General features: G+C 34.7%; 1 protein-coding gene across 4 annotated transcripts in view; it reads right to left on the reverse strand.

Moving 5' to 3' along the window:
• Positions 1 to 21,656, reverse strand: part of LOC111147043 (SET domain bifurcated 2) — a 57,459-nt gene that overhangs the window by 31,009 nt on the left and 4,794 nt on the right. For 2 of the 4 annotated variants that reach the window (XM_022502903.1, XM_022502902.1), the window contains 4 exons: positions 20,388 to 20,760; positions 12,353 to 12,478; positions 10,854 to 10,919; positions 8,010 to 8,106 (listed from right to left, as the gene is read on the reverse strand). In XM_022502903.1, the coding sequence (XP_022358611.1) occupies positions 8,010 to 8,106; positions 10,854 to 10,919; positions 12,353 to 12,478; positions 20,388 to 20,403 (305 nt within the window). In that variant the 5' untranslated portion in view covers positions 20,404 to 20,760. Of the gene's footprint in view, positions 1 to 8,009; positions 8,107 to 10,853; positions 10,920 to 12,352; positions 12,479 to 13,735; positions 13,807 to 20,387; positions 20,761 to 21,656 lie in introns of those variants that run through there. The other 2 variants (XM_022502901.1, XM_022502900.1) reach the window with 2 other exon arrangements.

Raw genomic sequence — 21,656 nt, forward strand, 5'->3', positions numbered from 1 at the left:
TATAAATTCCACTTGGTCATCTCACTCTTCTAATTTTCTCGGGATTAGAATTGCTAAAATTTTATTTAAGACCCCTATATGTAATAGTGATACTTAAACTTTTAGGGTCATGAACCCTTTTCATAATCCTATGAAAATTATGAACTTTCTCCCTAGAAATATAGCACAAAAAATTCTGCAAAACATAAAATTTTGCATACCATTAAGGGCTCCATAGCCCTGAGTTTAAGGACTCATGAATTTATTATGGTTAACTTCTTATTTAGATGGTTTCCATGCCACTGCCATATCTTAAATACTATGTCCTCCCCAATCCTAATTTCTACATTCTGATTCATCTTTTGGTCAACAAGAGGATGTATGAGAGAGTTTTCCAGAAGGGGATATGGATGGTATGTTTTCTGATCATCTGCAGGGGTTAAGTCTGGTGCTAACCTAATTTTTCTTTTTTTTTTTTTTGCTTTTGTCTCTATATTTCTAACATACTTATACTTTAATAGATACTAAAACTTTTTTTCTTTTTTAAGATTTTATTTATTTATTTGACAGACAGAGATCTCAAGCAGGCAGAGAGGCAGACAGAGAGAGAGGAAAGGAAGCAGGCTCTCTGCTGGGCAGAGAGCCCGATGTGGGGCTCGATCCCGGGACCCTGGGATCATGACCCGAGCCGAAGGCAGAGGCTTTAACCCACTGAGCCACCCAGGTGCCCCTAAAACTTCTTTTTTAACAAGTGTTTCTCTAATAGTAATTTTCATTACTATGGTACTTGATGAAGGCTTTTACCTCCACACTTGATATTTTCTTACACTCAGAAGTTATCTTTTTTGTTGTTTCTGTCTCATTTATTCCAGCTTCTAGGGTTTTTGTTTTAGTTCAGAATAAAATATGGCAGTTTTTTCCAAAAGTAATGCTTTTTAATGCAGGTTTACATTATTTTTTTAATATATTGAAAGTAGCTACATTTCATATTTTTATAAGAACCAAATTTATAAATGGAAAAGATAATGTATTTTTATTTTCAGAGTTGTCAGAGCAATTTTGAATCCTAGTTTAGATGTTGTGATTTCCTCCACCATGAACAGCAGCATTCTGACCCTAATCCTACCACTTTTGCTTGAAATGCTTACATTTTCTAAAGAACATTGTAACATAGGGATGATCCTAAAAGCATTTTTATAGCATTCACTATAGTTACTGGTTTTCTGTTTGTAGCTTCTTTTTTAGGACAGTAATTATTCATAATTCTTTTTTTCTCATCCATTTGTCCTTTTTTTCTACATTTTGGATAATCTTATAGATTCCAAATTACATCTTTAATCTCCTTAATAGGTGACTTTCACAACAAATACTTTTCTTAAAAGAAAGACTAGGATGGGGCACCTGGGTGGCTCAGTTGGTTAAACAACTGCCTTCGGCTCATGTCATGATCCCGGAGTCCTGGGATCAAGTCCCACGTCAGGCTCCCCCTGCTCTGCAGGGGGCCTCCCTCTCCCTCTGACTGCCACTACCCCCACTTGAGTGTTCTAATGAGGAAATAAAATCTTAAAAAAAAAAAAAAAGGAAAGACTAGGATAAAACTGATCACTGCACTATTATTAATAGGAAATATTTAAAACCAATCTAATTACCCACCCTTAAAGAAATGGATTTTAAAAAAATGTAGTATTTCACATTATGAAAAACCACACAAGAGTTAAAGGGAATAAAACAGATCTATACACAGCGATATGACTAGATCTCAAGATAACACTACGAAAAACAAAATGACACATGTATGAATATTTCCATGACATTTTAAAACTACGATAGTACCATATTGTTTGTGGCTATATAAATATTAAAAAATTAACTAGAGAAATAATTGATGATAGTGATGCTCTTGGGAAGGCAGATAGGCGAATGGAACTTGTCATGGCAAGAAGTCAGATATGAATCAAAGAGACAGTCTCTCTCTACATATTTTTAAAGAAACTGGAAGCAAGTACAATGAAATGTTAATAGCTGTTAATTCTAGATTGTTTGGGTTTTGCTATATTTTTTTTATGTTTCTGATCTTTTAAATTTCTTCTAAAGACAGTTAAATAAATACTAGATGAGAATGTAGCTAAAAGATTAAGGCAAATCCAATGGGGGGAAAAATGAAGAATCATGACAAAAGGTTTTATTTCCTCTTAAATAATTTCAATCTGTTTTAGTATTTTTGGATAATGTTGGGGGCATATTCCATAGTAAGAAATATATTCTATAATGCACCTTTTGCTTTACTCTTCCATTTAACTTGTATCTACTTTAGCCCAGTCCACTTTAGTATTATTTTTATTGTTTATTTTGGTATCCAATATTTCCTTGTTTTGTTTTGTTTTTTAAAGATTTTATTTATTTATTTGACAGAGATCACAAGTAGGCAGAGAGGCAGGCAGAGAGAGAGAGGAGGAAGCCGGCTCCCTGGTGAGCAGAGAGCCCGATTCGGGACTCAATCCCAGGACCCTGGGATCACGACCCGAGCCGAAGGCCCAGGCGCCCCTATTTCCTTGTTTTTTATAGCATGTCCCTGGAATTGTTTTTCTCTTATTATTAAGTGCTACCTTCCTTCCTACCACTTTTTCTTATAAAACATAGTACACTCCAAATTCTGAGCACTTCTATTTATTTCTCTACTTGAGAAATAACCTCCCTTCTGTCTTGTTTCATTCAATGTTCACTGTAATAAATTCTCTTAGGTTCTCCCAGCTTTGTTCTTTGTTTTGATATAGGTTACTCACTCTCAAGTGATTTTTTACACCTACAGGGTTGTATAACCAGTAAACCAAATGTTTCATTTTCCTTTTCGACTTGCCTTAACCAAATAAATTATGTTTCAGACTGGCTTCTGTGGCATCCTTTTCTCCAAATCTTTTTATTTGATTTCCCCTATTTCAACTATGCTCTTCTGTTCCTGTTTTGCTTTTTGTGGGAAAGGGAAATATGGAACACTAATTTGATGACCCAAAAATTTCTTCTCTGAATATGAAAAGATTAACTTAGGGTATATGTGAGGGAGAAAGTATTTGGGTTATCCTTTGTTCATTCATTCGTTCGTTTTTTGTTTTTTTTTTTTAAAGATTTTATTTATTTATTTGACAGAGAGAGAGAGAGTAGGCAGTAGGCAGAGAGAGAGGGAGAAGCAGGCTCCCTGCTGAGCAGAGAGCCTGACGTAGGGCTTGGTCCCAGGACCCTGGGATCATGACCTGAGCCAAAGACAGATGTTTAACCGGCTGAGGCACCCAGGTGTCCCGGTTATCCTTAGTTCTTAAAGAATAACTAATGTTTGTAAAGCAGTTTATAGTTTATAATGTACTTTTACATAATCTCCTCATGTGACAATAAGTACAGCTCCAAGTTAGTCATTACTGGAACAATACACAATTAGACCTACTCAGGACCGAAATTTGTAATAGTAAATATGTTGGTAAAACTGGTAATTTGGAATTTAAGATTTCAAAAAAGTTAGCTAGGCTGGCTTAAGTGTACTCTTCCAGTAATTAAATTAATTAAAATTAAGAGGTAAAAAGGCTTGACTTATTTGGCAGTTAACAAAGGAGAAGTACCTTTTATACTGAAGCAGAGTTAGAAAACAAGAAGTAGAAAAACATGAAATGAAATGCTGATATGAATCTTAGAAATGATTCTTATCTGTGCCTCATTTCATAAAGTCAAAGAAAACCAACTTACTACAAGCTCTAGAAGTAAAGTAACCTAGTTTCAATCCCATTTTATGGTGAGAAAGGCTAACTTTCTTATACAGACGAAGATACATTACTAGAAAAATTTAAAAAAAAAATCCTATGCATAGTGCTGTAAACCTAATTCCTGACCCCCCCAAAATATAAAAATGCTCGAGATAAACAAAGGATAAGTAGGTAAGTATGGTATTGTCTGCACCTGTTGGCTAGTTTCTAGATAGGGCCTGCTCAGTTTGGATGTGGCCTGAGAACTGTTTTGTTATTAGATACCTCGAACTGCAAGGCTTCAGAGACTTGCCAACAAAGGTCCTAGCTTTTGGCAAGTCTGAGATAAAAAGCCATTCTATCCTTGATGTCCACTGAAGGGCCAAAAATTTTTTTTTTTTAAACTTATAAACTATAGTTAACTGTCGTAGATACATTTGTTTTCTGCTCAATCTTTTCTTTGCTCATCCTCTTCTGAAAGGCAGCCTTTTTAATTTCAGTGTACTCAAACCATGAGGTGACACTAGCACTAGCAGTCGCACAGTGCTTAGCTAGGACAACTATGTTAGACTATGTGGGAAAAGAAGAACCAATAGGTAACAGATGGAGAGAAGCAGAGCCAAAAAATGCTGACCATGACCTCAGGTACTGACACCCCAGTTCCAATTCTAGTCCCTATATAACCTGCTATATTACATCTTCTGTTCTTACACCTTGCTTTATTTACGTGTGTTTATATTTAAGTTAGGGATGCGTGTGTGTGTGTGTATGCACCCATTTAAAAAATCTCTTTTGGGTGTTTGTATGCATGTCATGTGAAAAGCAAAATGGCTTAAATTCACATCTCTGTCTTTTCACAGTGGGGCAAGCCTATTTCCACCATGTATGTTAGCCAAAGCTCCATGTCTGGTTTATCTCTAATAAGTCCCACTACTTAAACTGGCTTAAGTAGGTATGTGTTCCTGACAAAGTACCTAAGAAAAAGAATTAAGCCAGGTTTCTTAACATCACAAAAGCAGACACCTTTGAATTATTACTGGAATAAAATTTTTGTTTCTACATTTACCTATGTCATAGCTTAATTAAAAGGAGAAGAAATTTAAATCAACTATAGAATAAAACACAGAAGGCAAGTTTTTTTATCAACCCAAGATTTTCACTCTGGTTTTGTCATTGACAAGTTGTATGACCTTGAGCAATTCAGCTGGGATTGAAAACCCTTGGCTTAAACTATTCCCCATTTAGTTTGCTAGTCTGTGTATGTCATTAATGGCTTTCTGGATGTTTAATTACTGAAAGTAGACTAAGTAATAAGCTCATACTCTACAGAGGAAATACAAAAGGAATTATTTAGATTTTATTTGACAGAGAGTGAGACAGCAGCAGAGGGAGAGGGAGAAGCAGACTCCCTACTTAGCAGGGAGTCCAAAGTGGGACTTGATGCCAGGACCTAGGGATCATGACCTGAGCCAAAGGCAGACAGTTAATGAACTGAGCCACCCAGGTGCCCCTAAAAGGAATTATTTAAAGCTAATTCTGATCAAGAATGAAACATGGCCTTGGAATTCTTAATGGGAAAGGAAGAAAACACTGAGCCTAAATAGAAATATCCCTTTATTTGAAAAGATCTCAGCAAGTTCAACTCAAAGTTAGGTATGATCTCACAGACAAAACCTCTAAGGGTAATACAGCACAAGAAGAGCTTCAGGTTCTAAGGAAATGAAGTTCTGATTATGTAATGACAAATAATCCTAATGAGATGAGAAAGCAGTTAGAGAAACTAATTCATTTGGGAAGCTCAGATTTTTTAAACAACATGTACAAAGAAAAAATGACCACTTAAGAATACTATGTCTTGATGTGAACCTCTAAGAAAAGTCTCAGAAAAGTTCAAGCCTACTAAGAACTGAGGTTCCCCAAAATTCTAATAAGACAGCAATGAAACTCAAGTAGACAATATGTTAGGGGAAAGAAAGAACAAGACTGATAACAGAAAGAAGAGCTCAAAATCAATTGTGTCTTCATCTTTTCCATCCATAAGTACTGTCCTCAAGTTGGAAAGACCAAACAAAAATTAAATGAAGAAATTAAAGTATAAATATAAATATAAATGAAAAATGAGAAAATGTTGCCTGATTTTTAAAAATAGGTAAAAAGGGAACTTTCCAGAAAGCAAAGAATGACTAGTTTAATATTGATCTCTAAACAATTTCTAGAAGAGAGAATCAAGGATGTGATTTTTTAAATACTCAGAATTTGAAAAGCCAACATGGACTATGTAAGAAAAGTACAAATTAAACTATTTTTCCTTTTTTGCAAGGTTTGATAACGTCTGGCATGATATTGAATGCTACTGCAGTAAATCTTGATTTCCTCTAATAGCCTTGCCAGTAAGATAGACAAATGTAGGTGGGAGAGTGGTAGAGGTAAGTAAATTCAGAGTTGGTCCAACAGTTCTTTCTAAAGAGTAATGAAGGAGCAGTGAGCCAGAAAGGTTTTATCTTTGGTCCTGTCCTATCTAATACTGTTTTTAGTGACTATAATAAAGACTAGAAAACTCGTTTAGTATATTTATAGAAGAAGAAAAGCTAAAAGAGAAAGAAATATAAAAGGAGATTCAAAATTCAAAAGGATTCTGACAAGCCAGGAAAATGAACTTAAAACCAAAAAGAGACATTTAAGAAAAAAATCAACTCTTGCACTTAAGTTTAAAATAAAATTTTTAATAAAATAAAATAAATAGAAGAAGGGAGACTGGTGGTAATTTGTATGAAAAAAAAACTCATACTTCAGTGATTTAAAGTGATTGAACTTGTTTTTAAAAGGTAATGAACAGAAAAAAAAAGGTAATGAAACTTTATGCTATATATCAGAAGATCAGAATTTCTAGGTTTCTCTGAAAGTATTGTAAAATAAGTTTTATGAGTCTTTTAGACTTAAACTATACTGAAATCTCTAATATTTGCAAGTGCAAATCATATGTAAAATAGGGTCAATCTATAATTCTCATAAACCTAGAGGAATAACAACAAAAAAAGTTCTACATTAACAATATTTTTGTCAATTTAATATGTAGCTGAAAGGATAAACAAAATAAGGCAGTTAACTTAAGATAACTTTCTCTATAAAGACACTTTTTGTTTTTTTGAAATTCTATTCCTTAGGGCTAGCACAAAATACTTTCAGAAACTTACCTTAAACTAGTTCTTGAAAGTTTTAGTACTGGCATTACATTCTAAAAATAAAGACTATGTGAGAGTGTCAAGTTTCCTCTTATACAATTTTTTGCTAAGGAATCTTTACTGAAATGGTAAAAGGTGAAAGAAAGGGTCAGAAAAATTTAGCCTATTCTCATAAGCTTTCTGATACTAATTTAGAGCTGTTAAAGTATTTGAGAAGCTGAACTGATACTGAAAGAAATACTGTTTACCCTTTTCCAACACTCCTTTAAAAGAAATAATCCAGGGACACCCGGCTGGCTCCGTTGGAAGAGCATGCACCTCTTAATCTCAGGGTTGGGAGTTCAAACACTATACTGGGTGTAGAGATTACTTAAAAATAAAATGTAAGGGGTGCCTGTGTGGCTCAATGGGTTAAGCCTCTGCCTTTGGCTCAGGTCATGATCTCAGGGTCCTGGGATCAAGCCCTGCATCGGGCTCTCTGCTTGGCAGGGAGCCTGCTTCCCCCTCTCTCTCTGCCTGCCTCTCTGCCTACTTGTGATCTCTGTCAAATAAATAAATAAATAAATAAATAAAATCTTTAAAGATAATAATAAAATAAAATTTAAAAAAATAAAAAATCCAAGAAAAGTAATTTTTTTAGTTAAAAAATTGCCAACTTGGTAGATTTCAGTATATTAATAATTTACACAAAGAAATCTTTTATTTATTTATTGAGAGAGAGAGCATGCAAGTGGAGGGAGGGGCAGAGGGAGAGGGGGGAGAGAATCTCAAGCAGACTCCCTGCTGAGCATAGAGCCCATGAGATCGTGACCTGAGGTGAAATCAAGAGTTGGACATTTAACTGACTAAGCCACCCAGGCACCCCTACACAAAGAAATCTTAAACTAAATTTTACTGTTAAGACTTGATTACCTAGAGATATTAGCAAATAAACAACTTAAGGGACTCATGAGCCTTTACTCTACATAAAATACTAAAATTTACAACTTTTAAAGCTATTGATGGGGAAAAAAATCTGTTTAATAGATTCTATCTACTCTTACGTCAAATGATCAGAAAGAGCAAATCTTCTGGGAGAGGAAGTATTAACAACATGAATAAATTTAACTTGAATACATACAGAAATGTACAGGCTTCTGGAAAGGAGTCTTCATATGATGTAGAGGGCAATGAACCTGATTTGTTTTCCTGTTCATTCTGGGTCACAGATGTATGATCTACATGAAGAAAATAAAAACATGAGTAACAGGTACACCAAGTTAAAAATCACCTATTGTAATATCTAAATAATATCTTTATTTATTAGAGATATATGGAGCTCTTAAATCTGCAAACACAGTAAAATTTCAAAATTAAGCCAAAAATTAAGGTGTCAATATCTTCAAAAACATTAAGAAAGTAAGATAGGATAAAGTAAAAGACCAAGGATAGAAGAGACCTCCTGGAGAAAAATCTAGTTTGGCCTGAACTCTGGGTATCCTTATTTCTGCTTGTATTTTATAGAAAAAAAAAAAAATCATTACTAAAAGTCACAGAATGGAAAGTTTATGTATCTTTTGCTTTCTCATTGTTCAAATGCTACCTTCATTTTTGGAGGGTGGTGTATTTGGGTACCTCTTTTTATATTTCCATCTGACTTTTCATATTACTTAGTCTATCTTTCTGTGCTTAATTTCATCCCATGTCTTGTCTTGCCTTTTCTACTTCATCTATTCTTACTCTCTATCATGACTACAATATAGAAATAAGCTGTGTATTTAATGAGAAAAATTATGGATTTCCTGTTCTTACTTTGAAAAATAGATATGTGAGGGTGCCTGGGTGGCTCAGGTCATGATCCCAGGGTCCTGGGATCGAGTCCTGCATTGGGCTCCCTGCTCAGCAGGAGCCTGCTTCTCCCTCTCCCTCTGCCTGTGCTCTCTCTCACTGTCAAATACATAAATAAAATCTTAAAAAAAAAAAGAAAAATGGATATGTTTGGTTTAAAGATATATATACATACATACACACACATACATATATTTTTTCCCTTTTTTTATAGACAGCATGAGTGTGAGGTGGGAGGGGTGGGGAGGGGAGAGAGGGAGAGAGACTCCTAAGCAGGCTCAACACCCAGTGTAGTGTGACATGAGGGTCAATTTCACAACCCTGAGATCATGACCTGAGCTGAAATCAAGAGTCAGATACTTAACTGATTGAGCCACCCAGGAATCCCTAAAGATATTTTTTAAATGTGTTTTTTCTTATGCACTGATGGACTTTAAGAAAAAAAGTGATTCTCATCCTGCCTTAGATTATTAAATTGCATTGGTCCTCTAGTGCAGAAAAAAAAAAGTGTAGGAAAAAAAGTTTAATAAAAGAATAGTTTAAGTTATAATACAAGGTCACTACCTCGCTAATTGGAAAATAATTACCCTCTTCAATTATCAAGGTGAAGAAAGGTTTAAAATCTGGTAGTTGGTAAGAGCTATAATTCCAGATTAAAAATTAAGTTTCACAAATTAAGAATTTCTGATTTTTTCCTAGCTAATTTCTTTTGTATGAGCCATATAAATCCATACTAACAAATATAAATAAAATAAAGGTATATAAGCACAATTAGAAATAAGTCTTACTGAAAAAACATGGAGATTTTAAAATTAATTAGATAAGGAGGAAAGCTGAAGTAACTCCTCTCAAGAAAAGAGTATCCAATCCTTTGTTTGAGGATATAACACATATTTACAGTCATACACAAGCAAGGAAAATGAAAGTAATTAGTGGTCTGAGCAGTCCAGGTTGGATCTGGGATAGCTTATTTTGATTTCAACACCAAGTCCTTTTGTTTTTCCCAGTCTCAATATTCTTTTTAAAATAAATACTAAAATGAAACTTAATACTAGGAAGCTTTTAATCCTTTACATTTGCCAACAATGTCAATTATAGAACTCCCCAATTACTTAGAAACAAATATTGCTCTACCCCTGGCAAACACATATTTTTACTTTGATAAATTCATTACATCTCAAATGAACTATATAAAAATATCAAATTATAATAGTCAATATTTCTATTGATGAAATTATTACCAAAAAAACCCAAAACCCAATTTACTTTCTATTACTGAGAAATAATTTCTTTTCAGATAGAAAAAAAAATTTAGAATTAGTTCATCTTACCACCTCCTGAATTTAAAAGCCTCTTTCTCACAAAACTAGTATAATCTCTTGAGTGTTTTGATTCCAAGTGCTCCTAAAAGATACTGAGATGGGCTATTTTCTTAAAGAATCTACTCTTTAAAAACTAGAAGTAAAATTAGCTACTGAAATTGAGGATACTTTTGAATAACAAAAGATTTCTTTAAAATAGACTGATGATGGTGGGCTATATTTTCAGAGACTTAAAACCTTAAGGCTCCAAATTATGACACTTAAAATTATTATAATTTGTTAACAATATTTAGCAGTATTAAATAAAATCCAGTAAAGTACTTCCTCAACATTTCAGGAAATTGGAGATAGACTAAGATTTATTGGAGAGTGACTCTGATAAAATAACTTTTTAATTTTCCTCTTCTTAGTTCTGGTACATTATCTTTGATCAATTCCTTCTAAAATGAATTAGTTTACAGTTTGCAAGATTGATGGTATAATAACAATCCAGAAATATAAAATTTTTACACCAACTTATCTATGCCACAATATATCTAATACTGTTTTTTTCACAAAGTCGGTTTGTAGTAGTTTGGAGTCTCAGAATTTTTTAAAGAAGAGATATATTTGTTCATTCTTTCTGTAGAGATTCAGAAGAATGTGCATTTCCTATCTCTGAATAGGTAGAACTTTTTATTTAATAAGGAAACTCATTTACGTAATTTACCAATATAGATCTTATATGTTAAATCTGACAGACTTAAGCCAATTACGCCTGCTTCAAGTCAAGAAAATAACAGAACATTCAAGATTGGGATTAGAAATGCACATACCCTTTATCAATGTTGAATTGTTATTTATGGTTGCTTCATTCACTAGAATCATTGCTTGGACGTATTCTGTTAAGGAAAGGAAAAAAGTATGAAAACAATCATTAGCGGCATCACTTTCATTTATGCTGCCAGCTGTAAATTGCTAAACAATTTACAGATTGCATTTAATTTAGTCTTCATTAACTCCTCTGACAGGTTCCAATGATTACCAGCATTAGAAACAGAAATTGACGTTTAGAGGTGAGACTATTCCAAGAGCGCCTGGGTATTTAAGTTAAGTATCCAACTCAGTTTCAGTTCAGGTCATGATCTCAGGGCTGTAAGATCAAGCCCTGTGTTGGGCTCTGCCTTGGGCATGGAGCCTGGTTAAGATTCTCTTCCTTCCTCTCCTTCTACCCCTCCCTGACCCTCTCTCTCCCTCTCAAAATAAAACACACACACACACACCTCAAAAAACACTATTTATTCCAGGTCATTCAGCAAGGAGGTGGTAAACCTGGATTCAAAACTAGATATACAAACGAATGAGAAGGAACATTAAAATGAAAAACAGTATTATTTTTTGGACAAGCAAACAAAAGATTAATGTCATATGAACATCCAAGAAAACGTATTAAGAATGGTCCAAAAAGGGCTCCTGGGGGCTCAGTGGGTTAAGCCTCTGCCTTCAGTTCAGGTCATGATATCGGGGTCCTGGGATCAAATCCCGCATCGGGTTCTCTGCTCAGTGGGGAGCCTGCTTCCTTCTTTCTCTCTCTGACTGCCTCTCTGCCTACTTGTGATCTCTGTCAAATGAATAAATGGAATCTGTAAAAAAAAAAAAAAAAAGAATGGTCCAAAAGAAAATCTGCTTGAAAATCTTATGTCCTGGAGGAAAGAGGGAGGCTTCTACATAAAAATCTTATGTTCTACAACCAACCAGGATTGAAAACAAAGAAATAGAAAAAGTTAAAACTTGGCTGACAGAACTGACTGCCGATGTAGAATACAAATTGTTTCAGAAGACTAGTAGGTCAAGTTCTCTTTAAAGCAGGCAGAATAATTATATGTACTTTCATATTTTAAAAGACATTACGTGTCTCTGAGTAATAGGGTGATGGATAATTTTTGTTCTATTTTTCTATATGTACTAAATGTTGTACAATGAGCAGATACTACTTTTGCAATACCCATCACCCTTCGAAGAGGGTTACAAAGAGAAAGAAAAGATAAAATGGGGGGCGAATAAAGTAGCCTGAGAGAAAAAGAGATAAATTCAGTAGCTATTATTCAAAGTGATCATCTTCACCCACTTTTATAAAGTATCTATGGTATATGGTAAAAGCAAGTTTTTTTGGAATCAGAGCACAAACATGAAGGAAACAGGATGCATGGTAGGCTCTTAGAAAACAAAAGAAACTATTTGACTTTAAAAATGAATACTGGAAATAGAACTGTACTCCACTGCCAGTGGTTAATATTCAGAATTAAATGTACTGAAAGTTTTTTGTGCTTCATACCTTTATTTGTGGCAGACCCATCTTTGATCTTTTGTTTCAGTGATTGCAGCACATTTTGCACTTGTTCAAATATGAAATCCACTTTTCCATCATCTTCCAGCTCCATCCAGAAAGTTTTTGCATCACCTAAAATAAAAATAAGTGCATAGCTTAAGAGCTCAATAGAAACAGACTGTAAGCTCCCTAAGGCACATGTTACAAAGAATCCACCTGGTTTCTAAATAACATCAAGATTTAATTGGTCTATAATTTACCTTGAGAAAAAGATTTTGGTCATTGTTTCTTTATAAAGAATTAGAAACAAAGAATATGACCTAAGTATTTCACTTATTTCTGCTAACATAAAAATACCTTGAAAACTTTAGTGATACTATTTCTAGTGTCCCAGTCATACAGAAGGAATGGCTTCATTTTAGGGTGGTGGTAGATACATGTATAGACACATAAGCATTTAAAAGTTTCAGGGAAAAAACCTCCACTGAATATGGAAGTGGATGGTTTTAGAATGAAACATCTCAACAACTGCTAAAATAACTAAATGTCCAACATTATTTTTTTAAAAATGTCTTTAATATTTTTAAAATAATTATATGAAGCAAATAATGTTTAAACTTTTTATATATAGCTATATAGATGAGCCAATATTTCAGATGTCCAGCAAGTGAACACCTTAATCAAAAATTCCTAAAGATAGGTGCCCAGCAACTCCTGATCTTGGGGTCATGAGTTTGAGTCACATACTGGGGGTGGAGTTTACTTAAAAAAAATTTCCTAGAGGAAATAATTCTTTCAAAGCTGAAAACAGAAATACGAGAAAGACAATTACACTGACAAAAGCAAATTGCATACATGAACCATGTTTAAAAGTAATAAAAATACCCAAAATGTTAAAATTTATGTATGTTAAAATGTTAAAATATATAAAATGTTCAAAATTAATTAATAGAGCCTTAAACAAAAGAGGGACACAATAATTATTGTACTTTAGAAAGATCATTTGAGAAGCCATTAGGAGGATTAACAAGAAGAAAGCCAGGGCACCTGGGTGGCTCAGTGGGTTGAAGCCTCTGCCTTCAATTCAGGTCATGATCCCAGAGTCCTGGGATTGAGCCCCACATCGGGCTCTCTGCTCAGCGGGGAGCCTGCTTCCCTCTCTCTCTCTCTGCCTGCCTCTCTGCCTACTTGTGATCTCTGTCAAATAAATAAATAAAATCTTTAAAAAAATAAAACAAAAAACAAGAAGAAAGCCTACGAAGTTTACAAAAAATAGATTTTCCTTAATAAAAATTAAACCCAGAAACTCTAAGTTTGACAGTGGGGTGAGAACCTTCATAAAAGGCTTAGGTCTCATAGTCCCAAATCTCCCTGGCAAAGTCATCTTACCCAAAGGGACTCTCTGGCTAATTAGGGATGCTGCCACCACTGCAGCCTCAGAAGGGGTGTTGCTTCCCTGTTGACACTCTGGCCCGATGCCTACAACATAAGACAAAGCCTACTTTTAACTCCCCGTAGCACAGCTAAGACAAGGTTTCAAGATTTGAAATAAATGCAATGTGAGAGGACAAAACTGATGAGGAATGATGCTTTAGAGGTGGAGGGACCATGACATGGTGAGCCCTTCAGCCATGCTAAGCAACTCCATTTTTATATGAAAGATTATGGGAACCACTCAAAAAATGTAAGCATTCTTATGATGTGATTAGCTTCTTAGAAAAGTCACTCAGGTGGCAGTGGGAAGAGGGAGGAGTCAAGAAAGATTTCTAAGGGTGCCTGGGTGGCTCAGTAGTTAAGCATCTGCCTTCAGCTCAGGTCCTGATCCCAGGGTCCTGGAATCAAATTCTGCACTGGGCTCCCTGCTCAGTAGGAGCCTTCTTCTCCCTCTGCCTGCCACTCTCTCTGCCTGTGCTCTCTCTCTGTCAAATAAACAAATAAAATCTTAAAAAAAAAAGAATGATTTCTAATTTTCTGACTTTGGTGACCGTATGCATAGTAATGGTATTCACTGAGATAAGAAATAAAGATAGGGAACAAGTGAGAAAATTTAAGTAGGGCAAGTACATTGGGTACACAGGCTCCAAAGTAAGATCCAGTCCAATTACATGAATTTTGGAGTCGATGGCATACAAATGCTTTCTGAAGTCACATAGCAGATGTGAGCAGGGAGAACGCGTTCAAGGAGAAGAGGGTCTTCTGTATATAAGGGATAAAGATAAGAAAAGAGAATCATGGAGACGGAGAAGGAGCAAACAGGTATAAGGAAAATCCAGGAGAATAGCTTATCAGGGGTCAATGGAAAAACAGAAGTGGTGATTAACAATCTGGGCTTTGGAATTCAGATGCACTTCTGTTTGAATCCCACACTGCCAGTTTAAGCTGTATGACCATATGGATGAAATGGGAATAACAGCATCTACACAAGGAACTGATGTGTGGATAAGCATGCGGCCTTTAGCAAGAAATTACTATATATAAAGAGTAAATATACATACATACACACACACACATATATATACTATATACACATACAGTATGTTTATAGTAAATATATTTTTTTAAAGAAATTACTATATATAATTTAACAGGGAATATAGTCTTAAGCAAAATAAATCTCTGGAATTTTAGATATTAGTAACTCTGGAATTTTAGATATTATTCAGCTGAGTAGACAAGTACTATTTGAAGGCCCTTCCCAGAATCCTTAAAATCATTAAGTTTTTCACTGACAGATAACCAAAAAAAATCACTGCTTTTAGACAAAACTATTTGTGAAAGCACTTAATTAGTTATTATGTTTCTTTTCATGGATATGAATCAATACTCCACTGTAGGCATTTATCTTTATTTGAGGTGGATATCTAGACAGGAAGGATTTTGAAAGGTACTTAAATTTTTTTCTTTTTTTAAGATTTTTATTTATTTATTTGACAGAGAGAGATCACAAGTAGGCAGAGAGGCAGGCAGAGAGAGGAGGAAGCAGGCTCCCTGACAAGCAGAGAGCCGGATGCGGGACTCGATCCCAGGACCCTGAGATTGTGACCTGGGCGGAAGGCAGAGGCCTAACCCACTGAGCCACCCAGGCGCCCTTGAAAGGTACTTAGAAATAGCTTCTGACAGCATTATAACCTGGGATCATAGAAAACAAGCAGTGATGCTGAAAAACCACAATTAGGGTTTAAGTGAATTTTTATTTCTCAGTGGTTATCATTTAAAACTGTGTTTGAGGGGCCCCTGGGTGGCTCAGGTGGTTAAGTGTCTGCCTTCAGCTCAGGTCATGATCCTGGTGTCCTGGGATCGAGCCCCACATCGGGCTCCTGGCTCAGCAGGAAGCCTGCCTCTCCCTCTCCCTCTCCCTCTGCCTCTCCCCCTGGTAATGCTCTCTCCCTGTATCTGTCTCAAATAAATAAATCCTTTAAAAATAAAAAATAAGAAAAAAATAAGAAAACTGTGTTTGAAATGTCAACACATGATACCAAATTATTCTGATAGGAAATACTTAAGACAACTGATTGGACAACTGAACAGAACAGAACTGAACAAAACTAAATTATTAGTTTTGGAATGGATTAATGAAAAGGACATTGGCAATATAATTTGAGAAAATAAAGCCAATCAGAAAATACTGAAACTGTCTGCTTGTACAATAAATGAATGGATTTAAGCAATTCATATTTATTTGCTCTGGGTTTTTAATATTGTTTTTATGGCATCCTTATTATTTCATACCGCTAGGTTTAATTTTCATTTAAACGGTTCTTATTCCTCATGTCTTCCCTCTTGATCATTTTTCACTTTTTGCTATGGAAATTTTAAACCACAGTAATATCAAGAAAAAAGGTAACCAATTTATCCGAAAAATGAGATTAACAGATCCAGTTAATAACTTTCTTGAACAAAGAGTCTAAATGAGTATCACAGATAGAAACAATTGAGTCATTTTCATTTCAACTGTAGACCATCTAGATGGTTATTACAAGGTAAACAATTTCAGTTTCTTGCTTTTTTTTTTGTACTGTATGTATGTTCAGGGTTATAATCTGAAACTGTAAACATTTCAGTATATTCACTAGAAAACACTGGTAAGTACAATAGTAGGTCCTTGAATTGGAAACCAAATCAGTATACCAACATTGCAACTTGCCTCTAGAAATAAAGAATACCATCTTGTAAAAAAAAAAAAAAAAAAGAATACCATCTTGTAACTCTACTGTTTGTCCCAACCTGCTCCTCACTTAGCTAGATATGACTATTTATTGCAGGAACATGATCACAAAGTGGGAAGTATAGCAGCTTTGTAAAGGAAGAAAGACAAATTATATAGTTACACTGTATGTCTACCAATCTCCCTTGATATACACTGTCTTTGTAAATAGGCAATAATCAAGAATCACAGCTATAGGAGTTATTAGCCAACTATTTTGGGGGTACTTACCAAATACGCTGATAATAAGACACTCAGACACACACACGTATCCCTTAAAGAGCTTCATTGCATTAGTCTAGAATATCTCTATATCTTTGAGTCGATGATCAGCAAAGTGTGGTCTATGAACCCTTGGGGTCCTCACATCCCTTTAGACAATATGCTAGGTCAAACTATTTTAATAGTAATATAAGACATTATTTGCACCCTTTTTTTATAATGGCATCGACTAATGATAAAAGCACTGATGTCTTAGCATGAATCAAGGGAGTGGCAAGACACTACCAGTTTAAAGTCTTCCAGTATACTACCAGCATATTCTTTGCCATCAATTTCACTAAATGTCTTTGATAAAGGATATAAATGATTACTACAGCATAATGGCGTCTCAAGCAAAAGCACTAGTGAGATTGAGTTGTAGGTTAAACTAGCTTCTTTTTTTTTTTCATGGAAGACTATTTTTACTTAAAACAACAATTAATAGAAATTATAGTTTCTTAGACTTGGGTGTTTGGCACACATTTCCTTGGAAAAAAAAAAAAAAACAACAGGGGCGCCTGGGTGGCTCAGTGGGTTAAAGCCTCTGCCTTCGGCTCAGGTCATGATCTCAGGGTCCTGGGATCGAGCCCCGCCATCGGGCTCTCTGCTCAGCATGGAGCCTGCTTCACCCTCTCTCTCTGCCTGCCTCTCTGCCTACTTGTGATCTCTGTCTGTCAAATAAATAAATAAAATCTTTAAAAAAACAAAAACAAAAACAAAGTGAGCCTACCCCTGGAAGTTCAATATTGACAGCATTTGTTTAATGATAAAATTCACACTACAAAGTTAAAATCGGAAATCTGTAAACCTTTTATGTGCCATAGTAAGCCTGATAGCTTCTCAATAATTAATCACTTTTTGAAGAGATTGGTAGCAATATGAACAAATGTGATTTTAATACTGTATGATGAAATGTGTCAACATCAGGAGAATCTGCATAATTCATTGAGTCAATATCTTCCAAGTGGCCAATGCATGATGTTATAAAATCATAAAAGATCTATTCAATGTGCAAGACAGACAAATGGGTTTTAATGCAACAGAACATTAAAAAAAACTCAGATACACGTTCAGCTTTCATGCTACAACTGACCTTGAAGGAATAACTATTTGTTGAGTTTTGCAGCTGTATCAAAAAAAGTCCACAATTACCCAAAAGGCTATTAAAATATTCTTTTTCCAACTTTTTGTCTGCGTGAAGCTTCATTTTCTTTATACATTTCAACCAAAGCAACATTTCACGCCAGATTGAATGCAAAAGCAGATATGAGACTCCCTCTTCTATTAAACCAACTATAAAGGATTTGTAAAGATGTAAAGCAATATTATTCTAATTTTTTTGTTTTAGAGAATAGTTATTGTTCACAAAAATGTAAATGTGTTAACATAGTGGGTTTATTATTTTTTGAAGCCTCTCGGTTTCAATTTCTAACACAGTAAATATAAAGAGATATTATCCACATAAACTAAAACTGTTAGGGATTTTAAATACTTCTAAGAATATAAAGTAGTTCTGAGACCAAAAGAAAGTTTGAGAACTACTGGCCTACATAAACAGTGCAGTGACCACCGATCAATAGTATGATCTGTGTAACAATTCAGATATTACAAGTATGTTAAAGGGTAGTGAAATTTTAAAATACCATTTAAGAGGTCAGGGATTCTAGGTAGGAAAGCTGACCATGACAAGAACATCTAACTGTATTACAGTTGTATATACAACCTCACTGAAGGGCTAGGTACAAACGTGCTAACCTAAATAACTGGAAAGAAGTAAGAGTCTGCAAGACTAAAGGCAAAAGGAACTGTGCACAAGCACAGTAGCTTCCTACCTGGGAATAAGTTTACATTTCTGATACAGCTACACTCCACACACACACACACACACACACACACACACACACAGGAACTGACTAAATAAATGGATAACAGATGGTGGGAGCCATGTTTCTCACTGTTGGGAGAGATGTGGTAATGGATTAGAGTTGGGAACATCAGAATAAATTCATGTTTGGCTTAATATAGATACAGATGGCTACATATAGAGATATTTATAGATATGCATATATACAAACTTAGCATACACATATATTCCTTGCTCTGTCAGCTGAAAGGCCTATAAGCAAAGACAGCCCAGTAACAACTATAGCCAGATATTGGTTTCTGACACTATCTTCCATTAAAAGGAACCAGGGCTCATTCAAGAAATGGCTGACTCTAGGACTGGGGCAGGAAATATACAAGATAAACCTGCAGCATCTTACATTACCAGAAAATAAGGAAGTGCTAAAAAACCAAACCAAAACAAAACAAAAACTCACCTACATTGATACAGATATATCAAAGGGACACAGACCCAACTGAAAGAGTTCCCAAAAGCCAATCCTGGGACAGTTTGAGTAACAAAACAAAACAGTACTGGATAGGGTAAAATAAGTACCCATGAATCCATACTGAAATAAACAAATGGTTGACTATATACATAAATGGGAGAAAGGAGATTAATCTCCCTTGCAGAAGAATTCTGAATAATTAATGTAAATATTCCATTCTCAGAGAGGGGGGGGCATAATCCCCACTCCTTGAATATGAGCTGCATATAGGGAGGAAAAAAAGGTAATTGACAGTGTAGAAACCACATAATACTATGTCAGCCAGATGATCCAGCTCAGTATCAGTAAGAGAGAAATCATGTACCTTTGATATAATGTGGTAAAAATGGCACTTTACCCCATGGTCTTCTTCCCCAAAACCCAAAACCCTGATTGAATCATGAAAAAAAAAATCAATCAATAATTCCAATAGAGGAACATCCTACAAAATACTTGGGATACAACATACTACAAAATAAAACCCAAGTCTAAGAAACTGTTCCATCCAAGAGGACCCTATGGAGACATGACAAATACATATAATGTGGGATCCTGGAACAGAAAAAGACATCAAGTAAGACCTACAGAAATATGAAAAAACTATGGACTTTAGTTAATAATAATGGCTAATTGTAACAAATGTACCAGCCAAATATAAGATGTTAATCATAAGCAAAACTGGATGTATAAGATATGGGAACTTGTACTATCATCTCAATTTTTCTTTAAAAAGTAAATCTAAAAGTTTTCTAAAAAATAAAGTGTATTTTTAAAAACGTATATTAAGGGCGCCTGGGTGGCTCAGTGGGTTAAGCCGCTGCCTTCGGCTCAGGTCATGATCTCAGGGTCCTGGGATCGAGTCCCACATCGGGCTCTCTGCTCAGCAGGGAGCCTGCTTCTCTCTCTCTCTCTCTCTCTCTCTCTCTCTCTCTGCCTGCCTCTCTACTTGTGATCTCTGTCTGTCAAATAAATAAATAAAATCTTTAAAAAAAAAACACGTATATTAAAGAAATGACTTAGTTTTCCAGACACAATTAATTATACAGACTGTCAAAATTGCTGGCTACATGAAAATGTATATCCTAAATTCCTTCAAATGTAGAAAAGTCATTTGCAGTGAAAAACCTTGAAAATCATACTGCAGCTTCATTACGTAGTCTATACACTTTTAAATATAATATTTAACAATGGTTTCCAAACCTACCATTTTTTTCTCCCATCTTTTGGCGTCGTTCATAAACATAAAACTCTTCAAAATTAACTTTATCAAAGGACTGAATCACTTTGATTGAAGAATATAACTGGAATCCAACTGGAATCCAACTGTGGTCTCTATGAAATTTGCAGTCCTTAGAGAAAATACATCATTATGCCACTCCAAACCTAATGTTCTTGCATGCCTGAATTTTCAAATAGTAACTGTAGTTGAAGAAACCTTTAGAAATAACCACTAGTCCAACCTGATGACGAGTCCATGCAACTTCATCAAGTATTTACAGTCATATCAGATCACTGATAATCTATTTTTAAAAATAAAAACCAACTCCATCTTTTGGTCCATGGATGCATGAGACATTCTGTAAAGAAAATAATAAAGATTGGCACATATATGCAAATAATAAAACATATAAGAAAAAAAGACTGTTCTAACAATAGCTTTATCTTTTAAAATAGTATAAACTATTACAGAAACAAGAATAAATATTAAATGGAAAAATACGTAAAATATCAAAATTAGGAAATTAGAGAAATTAAGAATCACCCGTATTTAAAATATTGTTAATTCACATAAACTATCCCAATTTTATAAATATTTTTAAAGTTTTCTTATTCCTTATAAATACTTGATAAAAACTTTAAAATGGGGATAGTAACACTAACTACCTCAAATGAATGAAGAAAAGGCAATAATGACCAAGAATTTCTCAAAACTGAAAAACACATAAGCCAACTAAGGATTCACTGGGTACCAAGCAAGATAAAATACAACTTTAGAATATCAAAAACAAAGAGAAAGTCTTAGAAGTTTCCAGAAAATCTAGACTATCTAAAAGACACTCTTATCAGACTGGTAATCAGACTTCTTATCAGAAATGCCAGATGTAGTAAGTTAAGGCAAAGTAAGTCAGACCCCAGAATGCCTTCCAGCCAAGCTATCTTTGAAAAGTGAAGGTAAAAAAAAAGAGAATTTTATAGACATTCAAAAAGCCATTTAGGGACTCTCTGAAAGAAATAAAGTAGTACCCAAACTTCATGAAAAAAACTAACATACATGGAAGTTCTGAGGTATAAGAAGCAATAATGAGCAAATGGCTAAAACACATTAATGCTAAAGACAGATTTAAAATGGGTTTTAATACCAAATGAAACAAAATGATAGAATCATGGGAAATTATGTTCTTTTATAGAATGGGGACAGAAGGGGATTACTGCAAGATTAGAGAAAGTAAAGTAGAAGCACTGTCAAGTCCTT

Source organism: Enhydra lutris, unplaced genomic scaffold, assembly GCF_002288905.1.
Source record: "Enhydra lutris kenyoni isolate GAN:26980312 unplaced genomic scaffold, ASM228890v2 scaffoldscaffold15, whole genome shotgun sequence".
Taxonomy (NCBI): domain Eukaryota; kingdom Metazoa; phylum Chordata; class Mammalia; order Carnivora; family Mustelidae; genus Enhydra; species Enhydra lutris.